A 20307-nucleotide genomic window follows, 5' to 3' on the forward strand; every position below is an offset into this window, starting at 1 on the left:
GTTCACCTAATCCATATTGTCGTCGCTTGTTTTGCCTGTCATCATTAAGGGATTGTCACACACTCACAAGCCACTTGTATGCGACATTCCACTCGGGAGCAAAAATCACCAGCCAGAAGCAGCTGTGAGCTCAACGTAAAAATCAGGATATTCTGCAAATGGGGATGAATAAGTAGTTGTCTGCTAATTCCACCAGATGAGGATGAACTGAACTAAATTAGAAAGAGGTCTGTATCTGCACCACAGTTTTCTCCTGTCCTTACCTGTTCACTGCTGTCGAATATATCTGCTCTTACTCTCTTGTACTTTGTGCACTGAAAACCTACGCAAACCCAATTCTTTAGAGAATAGCACAGGTAGAAGCTCCTTCTGAATCACTCTGCAGCCAGTCTGGGTTGTGTCTCTTCTCCTGAGGAAAATCAGAAGACTCGGAGAACGAAGACAAGCTATGAATTGTGGAAACGAAGCTCTGAAAGAGGATGGCACAGGCTTGGGTGTCCTCCTCTGCCCGAATACTTGGTCTTCCTGCAAAACTACAGAAAACATTAATAGAAGAGACAACGTCCGTTTTCTGTATCCATAGTTTCACCTCTGTTTTCTAACAGAGCTAAGAACTTTGGACTTTGCAAAGGCAGTAATCTCTGTATCGTAACAATGAGTGCTGGTACAAAGCGCTCTCTGAATGCCTTTCTCCCATGCCAAAGTGCCATTCCATAGGAACAGCTTACATTTAACATCAATCTTCCTGAACATGGCTCAGCCTGCTCCCAGATGTTTGACTGCACCTCATGTAGACAGTCAAAGCTAGCTTCAAAATCCAACAGGAGCAACACAGCCGTGACAGCACATAGCTCTGGCGGCAAAACCTGTCCAGGACCCTGCATAAATATTCTGGCAGCTAGACCACGCTGAGCTCCTCGCTGCAAGCAGCCCATGCTGCTGAGTTAAAGTACATCTGTGGGAACTAAAATCCTGCCTTTGGGCTTCCGGGTGAGACAACCTCTAAGACTGATTAATTAACATAATTAGGAGCTGTAAACATTAATGGGTAATGTTCAAGCCTTTCCTAACACAGTCTTAAAGCTTCCACTGAGTGGTTATCTATTGACTAATTTTGGCAGACATCTTTAGGGCTGGAGGGAGCAAGGGAACGGAATGCAAATGCATCACTGGCTTACCGGAGGAGTACCAAAGCAAATAGCCCACTGGGTTTCTTTGAACAGAAGGAAAATAAGTTATCATAAACAAGAGGATTGTTTGCCTATGGCAGGAGAGAGTGGAGCCCACAGTTCTGCAATCTGTTTTCCCAGTGATTGAAATCAACTATCTAGCTTCAACAGCCATTTAAAAAAACAAAACAAACACACAACACAGCAACACACTCCAAACCTTCAGTCCTTCTTTCTTGCTTATAGGAACACCTCATTGTCCTCTTTTTAAAAGTGTGAACCCCTCGAACTCCAAAGAGGGGACAACTGTTACTAAGTCCATCTGCAATTAATCTACTTTATCAGGTGTCTGTGGATTTACAGGAGGCAGGGGACACCTCTGGAAGCTTCTGTGCAGTGGCAGAAGTTGCCTACTTCAGTGCCTTTTAAAAATTTACGAGTGTGCTGACATTAATGGAGGTGGCTTGAAGGCTTTGGAGGGGGATCAGCCGGAAGCCCCTGGATTCATATATTTCTCATAGTTGGTGAAACACAGATAAATCTTGGTGGCAGTTATCTGAAACAGTAAGACCAGTTGAACCCCAGTGTCACGCCTCTTGAGAGGCATCGATAACATCACTAGTTCTGCTTTCTAAATCACCACAAATTCTGAAATATGTTGCCTTTCCAGTTTTGTAAGGCTCCTTGAATTTACATTTCAATTTATGATTGCCACCTCTATACATTAAAAACATAGACAAAGGACTCTGCTGCCAGTCCTTAATTTTACTCATCGAACTATCAAAAGTTTGAAATAATTAAGGAACAAAAAGATGATTCTTAAAATATCACAGGTGCAAATCAAGTTTCCTAAAGGGTTTTCAACATAACAAGTCATCCTTGTGAACTTTGATTTAATCACCAAGCGCGCCAGTGCTGCCCATAAGCACATCTTCACCAGCTTTCCAAACGCTACTATTCCCTTCCAGATAGACACTCAGATACCTTAAATCACAAAGTCATTAGTGATCATCGCTGAATGATCTCTCCTTTCCCTGATAGTTTGCTTACTGATTTTGTGACTGAAAATAGAATCAAGTCCTGATACTATTTAAGAGCTAAGTCCTCATTCTAAGCAGGCTCCCATGAGCTTCTAGGGCTTTTTCAAGGGTGTGACAGACAGGCAGAAGCACATACTCTTGCTCCCCAAGCGGTTCACCACCAGTGCAAGATCAGGGAAAACTATTTCAAGTGCCATGGCACTTTGGGCTTTTCTGCTGAAATGCTCAATCATAGGCTTTCTGCCTGTGATGGAGTTTTTCCTCAGCATCTTTGTGGGAATGCTCAGAACTTCAAGCATCTGCAAGCACATACTCATCTCTTCCTCAGGCATGATTTGCAATGCACACCTCTTGCCATGCTTGCATATAAATTATGCATTAGTGACATTAAAAGCTCATTCAGATCTGAAGTCACACATTAGCAAAACCTTAATAAGCATGGTTCTTCAGACCAGTCTCTCCTCCTCCACTTTTCTCCTTAACCTGCTTGCTTCTAAATCACTTTGCCCAGAAAGACTTAACCTTTTCCCCACCTCATTTCAGTCCCATTTTCTCTCTCCGCAGTTTTCAACTGTAAAGCTCTAAATACTGTGGTGGCTGTAGACCAAAGGCAAAGTTGTCCACAGCCTACTAGCTCAGCCTGTGGAAGTAGGATTTTTACATGGACAGCAAAGACATTTCTGTTCCAAAAGGCAAGATAAGACTCCTTGTTCTAAATCTTGGGAGCAAAAGGATGGGTCCAATTAGACATTTTCATTTATTTAGCATAAGCAAAATTATGTCTTTAACTGAATCATTTCAGCCAGTACTTTCAGGCCTATATATTGTAAATTGAATGCTCGACATCTAAACTTTCAGTCCAAATGGTTAATAGCTTGACAAATCTGTGATCAGCTGAGAACCAGAACTTTGTAATGGATAGTGTCAGGCAGTGACACTGAGGAAATGCTAAAACCACAAGTGGAAAATTAGTACAGCTGTTTCGGTGCTGTCGGTCCCTGCCCAGTGCACTGCAGAGAGTGCACAGTCGTTTGTGCAAGAGAAGAACCAAGACGAGGTTAATCATCAGAGGTTAGAATGCAGGAGGGACAAGAGTGGTCAGATACTTGAGCAAACATAAGAGACATCCCCAGTAAAGCTCCAGATGAGGCATCAACAGATGAGAAGCAGCAGGTCTTGAACCACCTTCCCCCCACAGGGCTGCCAACGACAAGGGTTTCAGGGTCCCATTTTTGGTGCATAAACGTTCCAGATATTTTATAGGGATCCATAGCCTTCCCATTACAAGCCCAGTTCCCGAAAGTTAGGCAGTGTGCTGTAGAGACAGCCGTAGGTGTAGTTCTGCACATCCAAACAGGACACCGCTTCAGTCTCACGCTCTCCTTTCTGAGAGCACAGTATGGGACGTGGGAGTAAAGTGGATGCAACAAGTAAGGCCAAAGGAATAAGCCTCAGCACACGTATTTGGTGGAACTTCTTTCTAACAGAAGAAATTAGAGGACCAAAACCACAGTCTTAGTACAAGGGCAAGTTACTCGGTCTTATCCTGCTAGTCACTTCTACCCCCATTCTTATAGACAAGCCCATCCTGAGCAGTATTGTGTAGGATGAATTCCTGGCTTCATTTGCTTCCTACGCTTTGATTTGTAGGGCTACAGAAGCAACACCGACAGTTACAACAAATTTAGGTTACATTCCCTTTTCCACCTTCTTCAAATGGCTGAAAGTGACCCACAGATACCCACAGTCGATTGACCTTGAGTCTAAGCCTCCTGCTTCGCATTAAAGCTCCTAAAAATATTTGCTGCTTTAGATATCTAAGAGTCTGGAGTCAGCTAAAGTAAATAGCATTACTCTGAGTTGGTCCCATTTGCAAACAAGAAAAAAAAAATATCTTGTAACTAGTTTGGTTTCCTAAAGTATTCATACCCATCTGTAATAATGCTTCGGAATTAAAAGTCTGAAAATGCTAAGTGTTACTGACATAATACAACAAACCCCCCACTGATATTCTCAAGGACACTTCCCAAACAGGAGATTTATTTGTTGTCATAGATACTCACACAGACACAAACATCAGTTACATTCAGGGACTCACACTTGCCAGCAGCTTATTATAATACAGCTTTACATGTTTTAAAGACCAGATTGGGCTTTTTCTGGAAAATGCTGCAGTAGTATGCCCTAATTCAATGGATATGTTAGGTTGCAGTTCTCCCACACTGCACTTTCTTTATTCCTTTCTCAAGCGGAGTCCCAACACAGCAGACAGGATTTCTGAAGGCAGACACAGACAAATGGGGTGTTTAATACTGATAACTGGGGCCCGATTTTCACCTCAGAGCTGGTTTCTCTTCCAGTAATCCAGCTAGATACCTACTATGCTTGGCACAGAGGGGTCTGCTCTACCCTCTGATCTATTCTTGGTTTGACCAGCATAGCCCAAATCAATGAGAAAGAAAGAAGGGAACGAATCCCAAGGGGAAAAGGAACCCAGCCCAGCTTTTTTTTTTTCTCACTCAACTGAGATAGGGAGGGGTATCTTCTCCAGCAAGTTAATACAGAGCAGGTGGAAGAGCCAATTTTCCCCACTTCCAACAAGCAAAGTAAATGAAGATCTGCTAGGATACAGGAACAAGAAACAGAGGGGAAAAAAAAAGAATCAGGAGTCCCACTGCTGCCTGGTAGAAGGACAGAGTCACTGAAGAGCCAGTGGCTGGCAGAGGAGAGGCGTTTGAGAGATATTCTGGGACGAGAAAGACTAAGGAAAAGCTTAGAAGTAAGGAGAATAAAAATGAACACGAAGCACAGAGCAGTGGCTCCCAAGCTACAGCCCTTGCTCCACAGAGCGATCTCTTTGGAGAAGCAAGCAAAGGAGGTAGAAAAGACATTTTCAGCCTTGGCTCTATGGAATTGAAAGACGAAAGGAAGGCAAGTGGGGAAGAAAAAGAAATGTGGCATGGACTGATATGAGCAGAGCAAAGGGGTAGCAGAAACAGTCACGAGGAGCTGGAGAGGCAGAATCAGAAGAGAAGGGATGAAAGAGGCATATAACTGGGAAAAAAAACTATAAGTTACCAATTTGAAAAGTAAGGACGGTAAGACCTAAAAGACTGACAAAAAATATTATGCGTGTCCAAGGCAAAGACAAAAGAGCAGTCCCCAAATGTGTATGCCAGCAAGCAAGCTAAGGTGGATATATAAAAAAGACTTGATTGTCAGGAAGTCATATTTGACTGTGGAAAGGATGAAGGCATACAAGTTATGGCTGGGAATGTGGCTGTGAATGACAGCCTGTTATTCTTCCTCAGAAGAGAAGAGAAAGATATATTTAACTCTGAAATACAGTTGTTTCACTGTTTTCACTAGCCGTGGTTTTTTTCCAGAGTTTACACGCTTGGGACCATAGCAGCAGAGCATCTGATGGAATATAAGGCTGATTCAGGGCATTGCAGCTTCAGTATGCCAACGTGTTTATTTAACAAACTATCCACAAGTTACTTAAGTGCTAAATTTCAAGTGGATTCCCCACCGAAGAGACTTGTATCACCTAGCATAGAAAATCCTGGCTTACACTGGAAATCACTGTAACATCTACTACACCACTGAGAGCACTTCCCCTCCAGACTCATTTCTCCTTGCCTTCCCCTCACCTGTACCTTGGACAAAACAGCTCGTCTCTTTTTGAGTCAAATACACAATTAGACTCAAACTCAACTGCCATGAAGTACCACCAGGGTTGAGAGCACAACTTCAGTGGAAGTAGGTTCTTCAAGGGTTAATAAAACATCTAGAGGCATTTAAATAGAATGAGCTTATACCCTTCAATTTGAGGCATAAGTCAAATTCCAGTAGGGTTAAGCAGAAACGATGGGCAGTTGAGGTGGGAGAAGGACACAGGCAGCAGAGACAGGTTATCCCAGCAGCCTCAAGATCTCCATAGTGGACTAACTGGTACAGGCTTCAAGTGACAACAGTACTCTGACTGCAATCCCAGGGTTGGCAAGCACAGCAAAAGCACATAAGGCAAGGCATATCTTTTTTTTTTTCTTTGAGCTGTTTATTTCCCTTGAAAGCACCAGACTACCCCTTTGTTAGGTGGGCAGGATGCCACATGGTTAGGTAAGCATCTAGGTAAACTCTTTCCAATGCAAAGTTAGCGTTAAAGTCAGTCTATCCAAACCCTATACTTGGATTGAATCTCAGCTTAACACGGAAGAGGTTTGAAGATAAAATTTCTGCGGGCAGAACAAGAACTTGCCTGAAACCTGAGTCTCATCCATTCCTTCCAGAGTCAATATGTTTCAATTTTACTGAGAATTTCAGCACAGGGGAAATTAGTCAGACTCCATCAAGCAGGTTGTTTTTATTATCCAGGTCAGAGTCCAGGGCTTTTAAGTCATGCTGCATTTCAGTCCTGTGCAGATACAACAGAAAATCTAATTATTTGTAGTAATTTAAACACACCCAGCTATTAGCATCACAAACTAGCTGTGTTTTGTCTGCTATGTCAGGCATCCTTAGGACTTATGCAAGAGCAGTATTAAGAGTTACTCAGCCTAGGCTGAAGAAGAGACACTTAACAGTGCCTATAAGAGGGGTTGCTAGTTGTCCTCAGGCTCTACTTGTACAAAATAACTATATCAACAAGATACCATACCAAACACAATATTGTTTGACTTGGGCAAAGAACTGGTTCGGTATCTACCGAGATATTTATATAGTACTGGGAAACTGCATTACCCTTAACTAAGATCTGTTCTCCCCTCTCTCTCTTCTTAGAGTGTCTTACTGACTCAGTAATCCTTTGGTGGCTTGGAAAGGAAGTTTACTGTCTTGTTTTGTATTCCCTATCACACAGGGAGACTAGCTCTTTCCTGCAGATTTTTCTGGAGAACGTCTAACCCAGCAACCAAATTTGAAGATAGTGGTTTAAAATATGGCCATAAGTTAATGGTTGCATGCAGTCTGTGTAGCTGCAGGAGTCCTCAAAGTATTCCAAGTCAAAATACAATTGCTCCGAGGGAGCAAATTCCAGAGCCAGAGCTCTGCCATCTTTCATATTGCATACACATGCTTCCCATCATTGGCTCAGCTCTCATAGCTGCTACAGAGAGAGGGTAACGCTATGCCCAAAATATTCTTTCACCTTCATCCTCTTCTGGGAAATCACATATAATGCGTAGTTTTATTCTTTATGTATTGCAAGGTTTGCAATTGTGGGAGGCCTGGGAACTAGCGGGAGCGAAGGTGGGAGCAGCTGATTGCAGCCTCTCCCACGTATGTGCCTGTATTTCATTCCTGTCCAAACCTAATCTTTACATTCTTTGCCCGGGGGAGCTCTGCTATCCTATAATAAGGCCATTCCAGACAACTGATCCTCTATACGGGCCCATGAAATAATACATTTAGATCTCCACTACTCAAAAAAATACTGAAAAAGAGAGTGCTAAGATTTAGCAAGCGAGTAAACCTACCCTTCAAGTCTGAACCTTCAAATTGCACTTGTCACATCACCTTACCCATTACTCCACTTTTGTAGAAGGAAATTACCAATGTTTGGGCACTTTGCTTCTACCAAGAACAGGCTGTGGGTCCAGCTCCAAATTCCCAGAGGACATCCCCATGCCTGTCGCCGGGTCTCCAGCCAGGCATCCACCTTTTCTGCCACCTTGCCAGCAACTCTCAGCAGCACTAGCCCCATCTACCAAAGAGATCCTTAAAAAGCACATTATTAAGCCATCATGTAAGCAAACAATAATTTAAAAGGCTCCATTTTATGCTTATAACTGACCACATTTGAGTGCCTCCCACTGAGTAACATGCGTGCAAGAATTCAGTCATTTAGAGAGGCAATGCCAGCATCTTACAAGAGGCATTTCATTCTTTGTCAGTCTCTCAGGTTGTCCACATTTTCAGCCAATTCAAGGACGCTATAGATCATACACCAGAGATGCACCAAACAGGTACAGAATCACAGCACTCCAGTTTTTCTTTCACAAAACTAAAAGGTGAGGGTTAACGAACTTGGCTTCTCAAGGCGTTACAATGTGTTTCTTGGACTGCAGAGATGACTGGGGTTTTCAGTTAACACTGGTGATAAATGGATGCTCTTAATACTAGCCTGACACTGGCTTCTAATTGAGCTCATCTGGAATGTTTCTCTTTGTCTTTTCTCACACTTTTTTTTAATTGCCAAGGCAGAGATTCTAAGTTATTTTTCTTGCTACTGAGCTATTTGGTTATTAGCATTGACCAGGGGTCTGTAAACATCTTGAACTTCAGATACGGATTCTCCGCAACATTCCTCAAGATCAGTTTCAGGTTTTTCCTAGTTTTACATTCTATGTACACCTGATTGTGATTTATTCAAATAAGACTGCACAAGCCAATTGGGATGAACATTGAAAAATCAAGCACTGTGACTGCTTTCATGTGCATGAAATTGCCTCAGCTTTATCATTAAATAGTTCATTTAGACACTCATGGAAAACACAGAGAATCAGGTCTCTTGAAGAGGACAAGAAATAGAAAGCAGTGTTATTTGGTTGCCTTCTTTAAAACTTAGAAACACGCTATGTGCTATTTTCAGCTTCTCGTTCCCCACTGAAGTTTTTCTTCTGCATCGCAAGTGCTTTTCAAGGAAGTGCAGTCTTAGGCTACAAGTAGTGCCGTTAGCACAGCACTACAATATCGGTCTTAAATGAAGTAGCAAGCCGCTCTCCCAAGCAGTAATGTGATGCCTGACAGATGCTGATTACACATTGTCCTTTACAAACGCTTAAAGTCAAATCATGGGCAGGCAGCAGGGTCAGAGGCACAGTGATCCGTGAATGGGACAGCCATGATATAGCGGTTGAAGATGACAGTGTGCACGTACAGATCATTTTAATCCAGGGAGGCAAAAAACAAGGCAAGTTAGAGTTATGCCAGGCTGAACTGTATTTCTGCATTGATACCATAGACATAAAGCAGACTTAAGAGACCTAGCTCGTGAAATGTGTCCGGTGGCACCTTCAGCATGACCTCAGATTTCCCCATCTTCATCATACCGTGAAATGATGCAAGCAGTTACAAACCAGATAAAAATCATGTCATTTTACCACACTTGAATCAAATAAGCTGACCTGTTTTAACCACTGACACAAAAGTCTACGTGTTACTCTTATGTGCCGTGCTGTATTTATTCCAGTATTTAAACAAGGGTAGATCAAAACACAAAGCTTCTATGTTCATTTTCAGGCTCTTAGTCCTCAATTTTCCCCAACAGATATAAAGGGTGCATATGCTGCATAGCACGTGCAGGGAGTTTGACGTGCCCCAAGTGCGTTGAATTTATTATGGATGCACACAACTACCCATCCAGCATACAAGCAATAGGTTCAGGGAGAGCACAGTCATTTTGGAGAGTTTTTAATTGGCTAATACCACTACTATCCTTGAAATGCTTCAGGTACCTTTCACAGTCAGGTGGTGGCAGAAGAAATACAGCATATGCAGAAAACATTTCAGAACAAGGAGGAGGGCAACATCCTGACACAGAGCTTGGGTGCAAGCGGCACCTTTCCAGGTGGACAACCTGTCCAGGGCACCATTTCTCAACCCTCCCCAAAGCATTATCTTCAGGTGAAAGTGGTGGGCCATAGCAAAACAATTTAAAGCAGCCCTGCCCAGTTTACAGCCTTTCTTTCCTTTCCATAGAGATGCATTTTTGTTTCGCTAACACCTTGACTTCTAAGAAGCAAAAGCAATTGCTTGAATTTCTCATAAGCAAATCCCACAAGACAAAATGCTCTCTATACTCCATTTCACTCCAAATCCCAAAGAAACTTGTGATGTTGGAGGGCAAGTTATTTCTTTTGGCTGGCCTTGCTACAAAAATCACATGCTTTATTTTCCTCTTTAGAGAATTCATATTGTGTTAATAAAGTACTGTTGATTCCCTCTGGCTGACTCTGCAGGAAAGCTATTCTCGCAAAGCTTCTAGTCTGAGTTAAAGTAATCTTGCTTAAAACTGGCCATAATTGTTTCAGTCTCAAGTTCAATACCAAGCTCAGGAAATATTGCCAATTTGAGTCAGGATTCTGCATTCTGTGAAGGCAGGATAAGCTGACCAAAGGTAAGGAATTCAGTAAATGCAAGGAGAATTTGACCTGGTGTTTCTTTGAGCCAGCTTCTGTATTTTTGACCTCACTCTAAAGAGAAGGGAAAGATACAAGAAAATCAAAACAGATGAGAGTTTAATGGGAGTTGCCTTCTCCAGAGTACTCATTACTCCATCAGCCAAGTCCCCCAGACGTGGTCCTGGGCCCCAAGGGAAGTTCTTCCTCCGCAGGAAGGATTGTTCAACCCACTCTCCTTCCAGCAAGGTTGACAGGATTGCATTCCTCAGAAGGCTGTAGACAGTCAACAGGAAGCTGACACTCGAAAATAAGCCTGGGGACAGTCTGACTATGAAAAAGGGGGAGTAGTCCTTCACCTTTTGAGACAGCCCCTTGAGGGTGATAGCCTGCTTCACGGCTCCGGTAAACACAGGATGATGAACAAGTCCAAAAGATAAGGACAGGCACTAAAAGAAGTGTAGACCTAGAAAACAAAATGTGGGTGCAGCATTGGCTGTATTTATCTGTTCTGTAGCTTCCAGAGAAGCAAAAAGGCAGGATTTCTGTTTCTCTTAGGCCTGTTTCTGATAAGCAGGATCTTACCTCGACACAAGTACATAGAGTCAGTTTGATGAATTCTTCAACAAGGTAATTACTGGTAGGCCTGGCAGAGCCAACAGCCAAGACTAGAGACTGCTCTGTGATGCCACGACGTGCCCTGCTCCTACCTCAGAAACCGTTCCCTACAAGGGCAGGAATGGGACATCCAGATGTCCCTGAGTCCACCACGAGATGCTTTCACTGTTTCTGCAGAGAGTCTCTCACCAGACTTACCAGCAGCTCTGCCCAAGGCTGTTCTACATTGCAGGAGTCAAGTCGAAAAACCCTAAATAACCTTATAGGAACCTGCTTTCCTGTCCCTTTAAATCGTATTTCCATTTCCATGCCACAGTGGGTAAGTTTAATACTCATCTTCTCTAGGTTTGTCTAAGCTTTCAGTATGGGGTGGATGTTGTTAGCTCTTGCAAAGGAGTTGAGTTACGTAGGTCAGGATGTGGTTTCTCCCAATACTGAGTTAATTCAGATTTGAGCTCTGAGAAAACTTTTGGCAATAATTTTTGAGGGTAGGGAGGGACATGCAAAATCAGAGCAGCGGAACATTTTGTGAGCATTGATATTGCCAAATTCTTGTTCTGATTTTTCCAATTTTTTCTTGATTTAAGCTAATACTAGAACTGTAAAATAAATCTTTTTGTTTCTCCTTAACTTTATTCATGCCCGTATTGCCTTTTATTTTCATTCAAAACTTCTAAGTAATTTGCAGTGCTACCTTCCCATGTCTCTCGTTCCGTGCAAGGAGAAAAATCTATTGCCATTTTAAACCAGAAATAATTTGTCAGAGTTTTGATGGTACCAATAGGTCAAAAAAAAAAATCTTTTTCCCTCTTTTTCCCCTATGGTTTACAGCAGGAAGCAGGATAACCCAGAGTCCTGGTAGAGAAAGCTCATACCCAAGTCTGTCTGAATGGGAACACAGATTCCCTTTTCTCCCAGTGCGTTAATTACCTAGTGCTATCCTTAAAAGGCCAGAAAGATCCTTGAAAAGGTAAAATACCTTTGTGACAAAGCAGAACAGACTATTTCACTATAAGAACTCAAGAAGCTTAAGAACAACTGTACCAGGTCAGCCAAAGGTCTACCTTTCCTGGCCAGTAATACCACATGTAATAAAACTATCAGAGAGAATTACCACATTCCACATTTAGGTCTGTCCTCTCCAACTTTACTTGGCTTTGTAGCTCACTTCAACCATTTCAGATCTAAGGCAGGCATCGGGCACCCAAAAGACCATCTGTTGTTTCTAATTATGATAGTTACTATAATAGAGCATATCACCTTTCCCCACAAACCTTTCACACTCATTCCTCCATGGGAACGTTTCTTCTTGCACATTGATGTTAAGTTTAAGCCGTATATATATCCAGAACAATAAAGTTCCCAATCTTCCAAACACTTCTCCCTGCAAGTCACTCCACTGAATTACTTCCATGCATAACGATCACACATACTAGCAAACACTTGGAGGATCAGGACCTTAGATAAAACAGGAGTTGTAATATGTCTGTGTCCAAACCCATTAAAGATGACAAGAAGCCTCTGGAAATTAATCTTGGTTTATAGTAATTCTGTATTTGCATAGGTTATTTTTTCTGGAAGTGATTTTCAAAGAGCCAAAGAAAGCGCACACACAACAGGAAAGAAAATGCCATGGCGAAGACACCTAAAATAAACCAACACTGCTATTTAAGTAGTTTGAGAGAACCCCTATCAGATGGGATTACAGAAATAGGCAAGAACTACAAAGTGAGGGGTTTATTTCCTTAAAGGATTCCCCCGCCCTTCGTTTTTGTTCATTTTCTGCACAGAACACTCTGCTGTCCCTCCGCCTAGGGCATACAGCCATCATTCATGCTTTTTTCTTCTGCACACAGCCCACATCCTTTCTTTCCCTGAAAAAGAGTTAAATGCTCTTTTTCCTCCAAAGAACAATTTTTTATTTTTCCTGACAAGGCCTTTTATGCAATTAGCTGGAGAAGCCATGGCCAAAAAGAAAGAATAACACACGTAAAACCATGCCAGAAAACAGAGTAGGTAGTAACTTGTTGAGTCTATTACCAGACAAAATGTTTAAATCAATGATGTGTTCTCATAAATCAACAGCCATATTTAGCCTTAACTATAACCATCCCTGAGCAAAGTGGAATAGAGGAAAAAAAAAACACACTTAAGAAAAAAAAAAGGTGATATTCCTGAAGCAAGGAGAGAAGGAAGCAGCGGATGAAACAAGCACAGCACAAGGGCTTCTCCCAGATGAGGAATTTGGTTTATAGGTCAGAATTGAGGTGCCGCAGCATTCAGGGCTGAGCTGAGACTTCAGCAGAGACTGCCAATCACACCAATTCATACCAAGTCTGGTGACGATTTGGAGATGTTAAAGAGCCATTCGAACCTGGTTAACACTTAGACGTTTATGTGGGTTGTGCACTAAAACAAAAAACGAGCCCAGAAGAGTCAGAACTCTGTGCTACACCTTCGGAGACAAAAGGGTTTGCATTGTAGACCATAAAAGATCATTCTTTTTCAATTACAGTTGACAAATCTAAGTTATTTTAAGAGGAATAGGTTTGGAAAGGGGGAGAGCAATAACAGTGAACCAGAGAACAGAATGTAACTCGAGAAACAGCACAAAAATCTCATCAGATCATTTTTCTTTTTCAGTTGGGAGTGGAAGATCATCTCTTTTCACTCCTCCCCACCTTTGTTCATCCGCCTTACTCTTTTGGTTGAGCTGCTTTGATTCAGATTTAGGGCCCCCATTCATTCCAGTTAGATGGCTTTTCTGTAAAGCTGTTTACCAAACCCATGCTATGCTCCCCTTGACAGGATTTCACTCCTTGCCAGAAAAGTAATGGATTTCTCACATACCACAGTTTCTAAAGGTCCCTTCTTCAGCAGCATCCTCCGCAGCACAGAAACCTTCAGTAGTTCTGTTAAAGCAGTGACTCCGACCCAAAGAAAGATAGTTTGCCTGCTGTGAACTCCAGCACTGTTTGATTTGCAGGAGTGCAAGCAAAGCTCCCAAACACAAGTTTCTGTTCTGTGAAAACACAACAAGGAGCAGGTCGCCCACAGGAACCATCCTCAGCTCCTTGCCTGCAGACTGGGAAGCAGCAAGCTTTGGGGTCCTTCGTCTAGAAGGGCTTCCCTAGGCTACTGCTGAAGTTTGTCTCGCAAGGTGGAGGTTTCTTCCTAGCCCTACCCTTCCATCTCATCTTATTTACTTCTGTGCAGCCACAAGTCCGGTCCTACCAAGCAGCCATACTTTTTTTTTTTTTTTTTACAAATTTCATTTGTTCATTTAGGCAAACAGTTTTATTAGAACTGCATCCTCCATATGAAATCCAATAGAATTTGCTTCTGCCTTTGCTTGCAGTCCTTAAACACATGGTCAGCGCTCCCACCAAAGCAATCGTGTTGAAAATAAGAGTTGCTTCTTCCAATTCTGGCATTTACACATTTTTATGATATGCTGGAAAAGCACAAGTGGATTTTTTTTTTTTCCCCACTGCAAATATTGAGACAATAATAAGTAACAGATTCATTGAGTTTTGACTTGCCTCAGAACCAGGTGTTTCTGACATGTACCATGTCTCTCAAATATATTACAGACTCAAATACTCTCCTTACCAAGAGCTTAAGCTTTTTGCATTCTCTCCCCATCAACATGCAATACGACTTTCAGACTTTCCTGACCACCGGTTTAGTTTTTTCCAGTGCTCCCTTTTCAGTGACATGCAGAGAAAGTATCAGGGTGTGTGAACTTTGTGGATAATCCGTCAGCTAGATATAGTGACTGACATGGAAAGAAAGTGTGAAGGTACTATGAATATTGAAAATAAACGCTAGGCAGATTAGAGGAAATGCAGATCAAGTAGTTTTCTTTTTTTCACTCAACCAAGAGAGCAATCTAAATAACAACCACCAGTCTGAAATTCACAGTCGGTGATCTCCAACGCGTTAAAGCCTTACGGCAACTGCAGTTGCAGCTCAACTTTTGGAGTTAATGAGCAGTGCAGGTGCAGGTATAATGTTCTTCTACGCCCCAGTGCAGTTTTCAGACTAGTTGCTGACTCCGGGAACCTCTGCAGCTCCACCTTCTGTAAGCCTTGGTTTATAGTGTGGTTGTGCCATTAGTGCAACATCTAGGAACCACAAAGAATTTTCACCGTAAAACTCCTCTACACTTCCAGCAGAACAAAAAAGCATGCTAGGCTCGAGTTTGGAGCAAGTTCTTACATCATCTGGATTAATTTTCTTCCAGTATTGTTGCCTTTGAACTGGCTCTAATCATGAATTCTTCATTGTTTCTAGGAAGTTTCAAAATGGGAAGGTAGTTTAAAATTGTTTGAACAATTATTATTGTAAGGCAAGCTCGAAATCATTCTACATGTTTAGGAGATTCTCCTAATTCAAGAGCTGTTCACTCTTCAACGGGGCAGGACCCTCTTGAGGCGTAGATGACACGTAGCTTATCTAATGGAACAAAGATACAGCGATATCCTTGGCTGTTCATGGAGAGCATGCTGGCTGCTCATTTTATCCTGATGTTTTGTCATCATCCACAACTGTAAAACAAGCTTGTACAAAATGCTTTAGTTCTAGTTGAATTCAAATTAGCATCTTACAAATGCATGAGACACTCCATTGCGATAGTTCTGAGTAGAATGCTGCCAAAAAGTGAATGGAGAATGAAAATGGAGATTCATTGCATTTAAAGTGGACTTTTGACCAGGAAGATCAATGACTGCATTTTTCTGTGCAGATTTACAGGCCAAATGAATCCCTGGTTTAACCTCTGAACTCAGAGGGTTTCATGAAGAGAGGAATTCATCTGTAAGGGTCAGGCATGTGCATGCTTTCGAGGCATTACAAGATTGAAGTTGTAGAAGAGAAAGAGGAAAACCCACAAGAGGTCAGATAGGGAAATGAGACTTAAGAATACCACTCCCTGACCACTGGGCAGCAACTGATATGCTAAACAACAGTACACAGGAAAGGATGAAGTCCAAAAGAAAAAAAAAAAACACATGTCCCTGAAGAATTAGCATGACTGAAACATGCGGTAGCCGTCTGCTCTCAGGGTCACTGATGACCATGGGAACTTAGATTCTGCATTGCCCTCAACCAAAGACCCAGTCCTTGGGCAGCTAGCTGTTTAATAAATGGCTGATGGTTTTTCTTCCAGTTGTGTGAAAAGATTGGCATTGCCTTCTCCTCGCCTTAAGTTAGTTTTCAACATAAGCACTTGCTGTAGCTGCTGCAAAAAGAGATGAGCCACGTCATTGCAAACAGCTGCACCAGCTGCGAGCAGAAGAATCACGCAGAAAATACAGCTTATAAACAAACTGGAACCCACTTCCAAATTTCAGAATTTGATAGAATTTCTACAGCACTCAGGTATACACTCATCATACATACCCAAAAGGTAAAAATTTCCATCTCCAAGAGCTGTAAATGATTTAAAAGTGAAAAAACTAATACAAATACCAAACATAATACTAATAAATATTGAAAGTTGGCACTGATACCAGATTCAGTGGGTGGTGGACTCCAAACTGATTTTTCACCCGCAGTGCATATTGCCTTTCCTTCCTCCCAGCTGGCATGAGTAAAGTAACAACAGCCTTCATAGCAGATTTTGAGAAATTTGTTACTGTAAGCCAGACTTGTAGCAGCATTTAAAACAAGACTGCATTTAACATAAAAATAAGCTATTTTCTGGCTGTTTGTAAAAAATGAAACGTCATCTAACATTAAACAAACTAGATAATGCAGGTTTTTTTGAGGCCAAAATCCCACTCTTACTGGATTTAAAAAAAAAAAAAGAGAGAGAAAAAACACTAACAATGACACCCCTTTGTTCATACAGGCTGGTTTCTGGGAATGCAATGACCAAAGTTTTGCATCTGTTTGCATATAGAAGTAGTAATTGTTGAACATGCAAGTCAGAGCTTACAATCACAGATGAATGTTTGTTTATTCTTTCGTAATTGGTATTACATTAATACTAGGCTAGGGATCCAAACCCTACACATGGTACTATAGAAACATAACAGAAGCTCTGTTCCAAGGATCTCAGTTTAAAATTGAGTCTACTGCTTAAACAGTAGACTAGGAAAGTCCCTTAAGGTACCAGTTGTTTTAAAAAAATGAAAGTAATTTTTATGAATCACATTGACCTTTCTGAGCTGTTTTCTTCTCAAGGGAAATTTCATTTCATTTAGAGGAAACACTACCATTCTATTTGAAAGTAGTAGAAGGATTTTTCTGAAGCGGCAGAATTTTCTTTGGAACAAAAAAATCTTCCTGATATTACCAAACAAACAGAAAAATCTTACTGATATAATCCAAAAACCTACAAAAGTGGAAGAAGTTAAAGAGTCCTATCAATATAAATGGTCTTTAGACTGTAGTTATTTATATCTTTTAATATTTTCTGAAAGGTCTGGAAGCACCCTATGTTATCCATGCCATCCATGAAACCTTGCCACAAAGTCACTTATTGCCCCCTCACAGCTTCTGTCACCACCCAATTGTGCAAGTACGTGGGAAATTTGAGGGTGGAGATCTACCAAACAGAAAAATCTTACTGATATCTTACTGATACAGCTTCTGTCACCACCCAATTGTGCAAGTACGTGGGAAATTTGAGGGTGGAGATCCTCACACAGAAATATAATCTGGAATTTATAGATCAAAACCTAATTTAAATAAAATTAATTTCTTTCTAAAAAGCTGGATGTTGAGAGCAGAACTATAAACAAACACTTTAAGCTAAGTCTCTTAGCTATGAAGTGACGTGCAGCCCTAAGAAATTCCGGAAGAAATTTCAGTGTTTGATGGGCCAGGGGACATGGCTTGATAACAGCTTTAATGAACTTACCGGACAAAAAGCTCCTGTTATAAGCAGCGATCCAGCTCTCTGTTTTTGAATAGAAGGTGAGGAAGGATATGCTTCCCCACCATCTAACATCTTTGTCAACCAGATGAAAAATTACAGATTTTAATTCCTTCTCACTTTTGTTTTTCACACAGGCATATCATAGGCAAGTTTCCCGACTATCCTACCAAAGAGGCAGGAGGTTCAACGGCTATTCTTTCCCAAAAAACTCCAGAGCAGGTACTGTCACTCCTTTAATGAAAAAGATTAATGGAATTGGGGAAGAAACTGCCACAAAACATGTCTGTTTATTGAAGTAGCAATTTTTTCTAACAGTGGCCTTTAGTACTCCAGGAACCTTATACTTAAAAAGCTTTTTGCTGCAAGTGAAACTTGTTTTCTTCCAGGGTAAACCATGAAAGTCACGTACCAAAATTCGTTCCCTTTCAGGATGTGCAGCCACTTAGCGATGGTAGAAGGTGCTCAGGTCTGCAAGTTACAGACAGATAAATGTCTGAGGGAGCTAAGAGGAAAGGGCTCAGCTACAAAGAGTTGCTCTCCTGTTGCAGAATCCATGTAGTTAGGCTGGTACTAGCTACAAGTAGAAATATATATTAAACAGTTTAAAGAGCCTTGGTTTGAAACAGGCTGCCAAAGCTACCCCCGGAGGCTGAAACTGGTTCCAGAGTGTTTGCATCCAGTATCAGTACACTGTAGCAATAATTAGTTTAGTTTAAGCAGAGAAGAGTTTCTTATGCAGGCAGGCCTAAGCCTTGATTTACTGCCAAAGATCATTAAGTAAGCTTGAACATTCAAGTGCAGGAAGCATCTTAGTTTATCTTATGTATTCTTGTAGTGAACTCGGTTGTTTTTCTTGGTAAAACCCCCTCTTCTGACTTCTCTGGCTAATAGAAGTGGCTGATAATCTCTTCCTCTGTTCATCTGACTGTCACAGAGAAAAACTTATTAAGACCAATTGAAACAGTGAAGACAGCGATCAGCACTCAGAGCCATTTCCACCCACCACAATGATCTTAGGGTGATGAGTCTCTTGAGAGAAATTATAAACAGGAAGCCCTGCACAGAGGAACAGATTTGGCCCCTGAGTGAACCAGGCGTGGTGGCTACCAGTGGGCTAGGAAAACTAAATGGGCAAAACCTGGCCTCTGTGGTTCCTAAAGCTCCCCTGTTGAGACAGACTGTTGTGGTCATCAGCTGCCTGCAACCGATGTTCTTGACACAGGTATGGTAAAACAATAATTTTGGATTCAGTCCTTCCTGGAATCACAGGGGAAAGTCTGGGGCATAGTAGCAGTCGCCATGTGGTTTAAGGGGATGTAAATACAGACTAGCCCAGCATAAAGCACAGTACTGTAACCACTAATTACTTCACTTAGAAAAATATGCAAGAAAACTGCTACAAACAGTGCTCTCTGCCTCACTAAAACTACGCTTAGGGCGTGCTCCTGGTTTTAGCCAAGTTGAGACTATGCCAAGGTCAGCCCTGCTGGCCTCCCTATCTAAGCTGCTCTGTCCGTCGGTCCCAGAGTGGAGGACACCCATCAGTTAAGTTTTCAGCTTCTGAAGTAGAAACACATAGCAGAGCCCAGATGGCTTTATTGGCTACTCTGAGCAGCAGAGGAGCCACCCAGCAAGTATGGCTTATTGGTGGAGAAGGCTTTAGGGAACACGATGCTAATTGAACCTGCTACCAAGGATAAACACAACTCGGAAAGAAAACGTTACAAGAAATTATACCGAGCAAAACTGGATATGGCAGTAGATTCTGGAGAAATGTATTGTTCCTGTCCTACTCACAGATTTGAATTCCCCCCTTCAGCTATTTTTGCCGTCTTTCCTGGGCATCTGCCCTCTTTTTGCATTAAAAAAAAAACCAAACAGAAAGCAAGCCAACAGTCTAGAGAAACTGTTTTATTGCCTGTTTTCCCTGCGTAAAAGAAAAATACTCGGAAGAAAAAAACCTGCATCTATTTTCCCCAACAAATTTTCACTAGCAATTATCTGATTTTTCAAATATTTTTCGAGCCTGGTTTTTTTCTCCTTTTTTAGCTAGCACAACCAAGAGCAGAATGTATGTCACAACCGTTACAGATATCCAGAATGCAGTTAGCAAAAGAAAGTTCAATACGGTCATGATTTTACCTGAATGTCAGACAAGTAAAACATTTTTTGTTCAACTGAGTCAGCTGCATATTAAAAATCCCTAAGGCAACTGGTTTTCTTCCACACTGGTCTACTGGGCAACATAGTAAGTGAAATCCTGGCCCCATTGAAGTTAATGTGAGTTTTGTCCTTGACTTCAGGGGAGACAAGATTTCACCTCTTGTATATATTAGCTTCTGTGAATGGGTTGGTTACTCTCAAGTTAAACTCCATGAAAAAAAATCAAGACCGAACCATATTTAAAAAAAGTGAGCATTTTATAAGACTTAGGTAAAGACACTTTGGGGAAAATAAAATACAAATTAATCACT

At 41.6% G+C, this 20307-nt stretch overlaps 1 protein-coding gene across 1 annotated transcript in view; it reads left to right on the plus strand.

Annotated features, from left to right (window-relative positions):
* Positions 1-20307, plus strand: part of IQCA1 (IQ motif containing with AAA domain 1) — a gene marked incomplete at its 3' end in the record, with an annotated part of 75945 nt that overhangs the window by 5758 nt on the left and 49880 nt on the right. The window contains exon 2 of the mRNA XM_009707457.1: positions 17968-18052. Within this exon, the coding sequence (XP_009705759.1) occupies positions 17968-18052 (85 nt within the window). The remainder of the gene's footprint in view (positions 1-17967; positions 18053-20307) is intronic.

Source organism: Cariama cristata, unplaced genomic scaffold (genome assembly GCF_000690535.1).
Source record: "Cariama cristata isolate BGI_N322 unplaced genomic scaffold, ASM69053v1 scaffold10099, whole genome shotgun sequence".
NCBI classification, from domain to species: domain Eukaryota; kingdom Metazoa; phylum Chordata; class Aves; order Cariamiformes; family Cariamidae; genus Cariama; species Cariama cristata.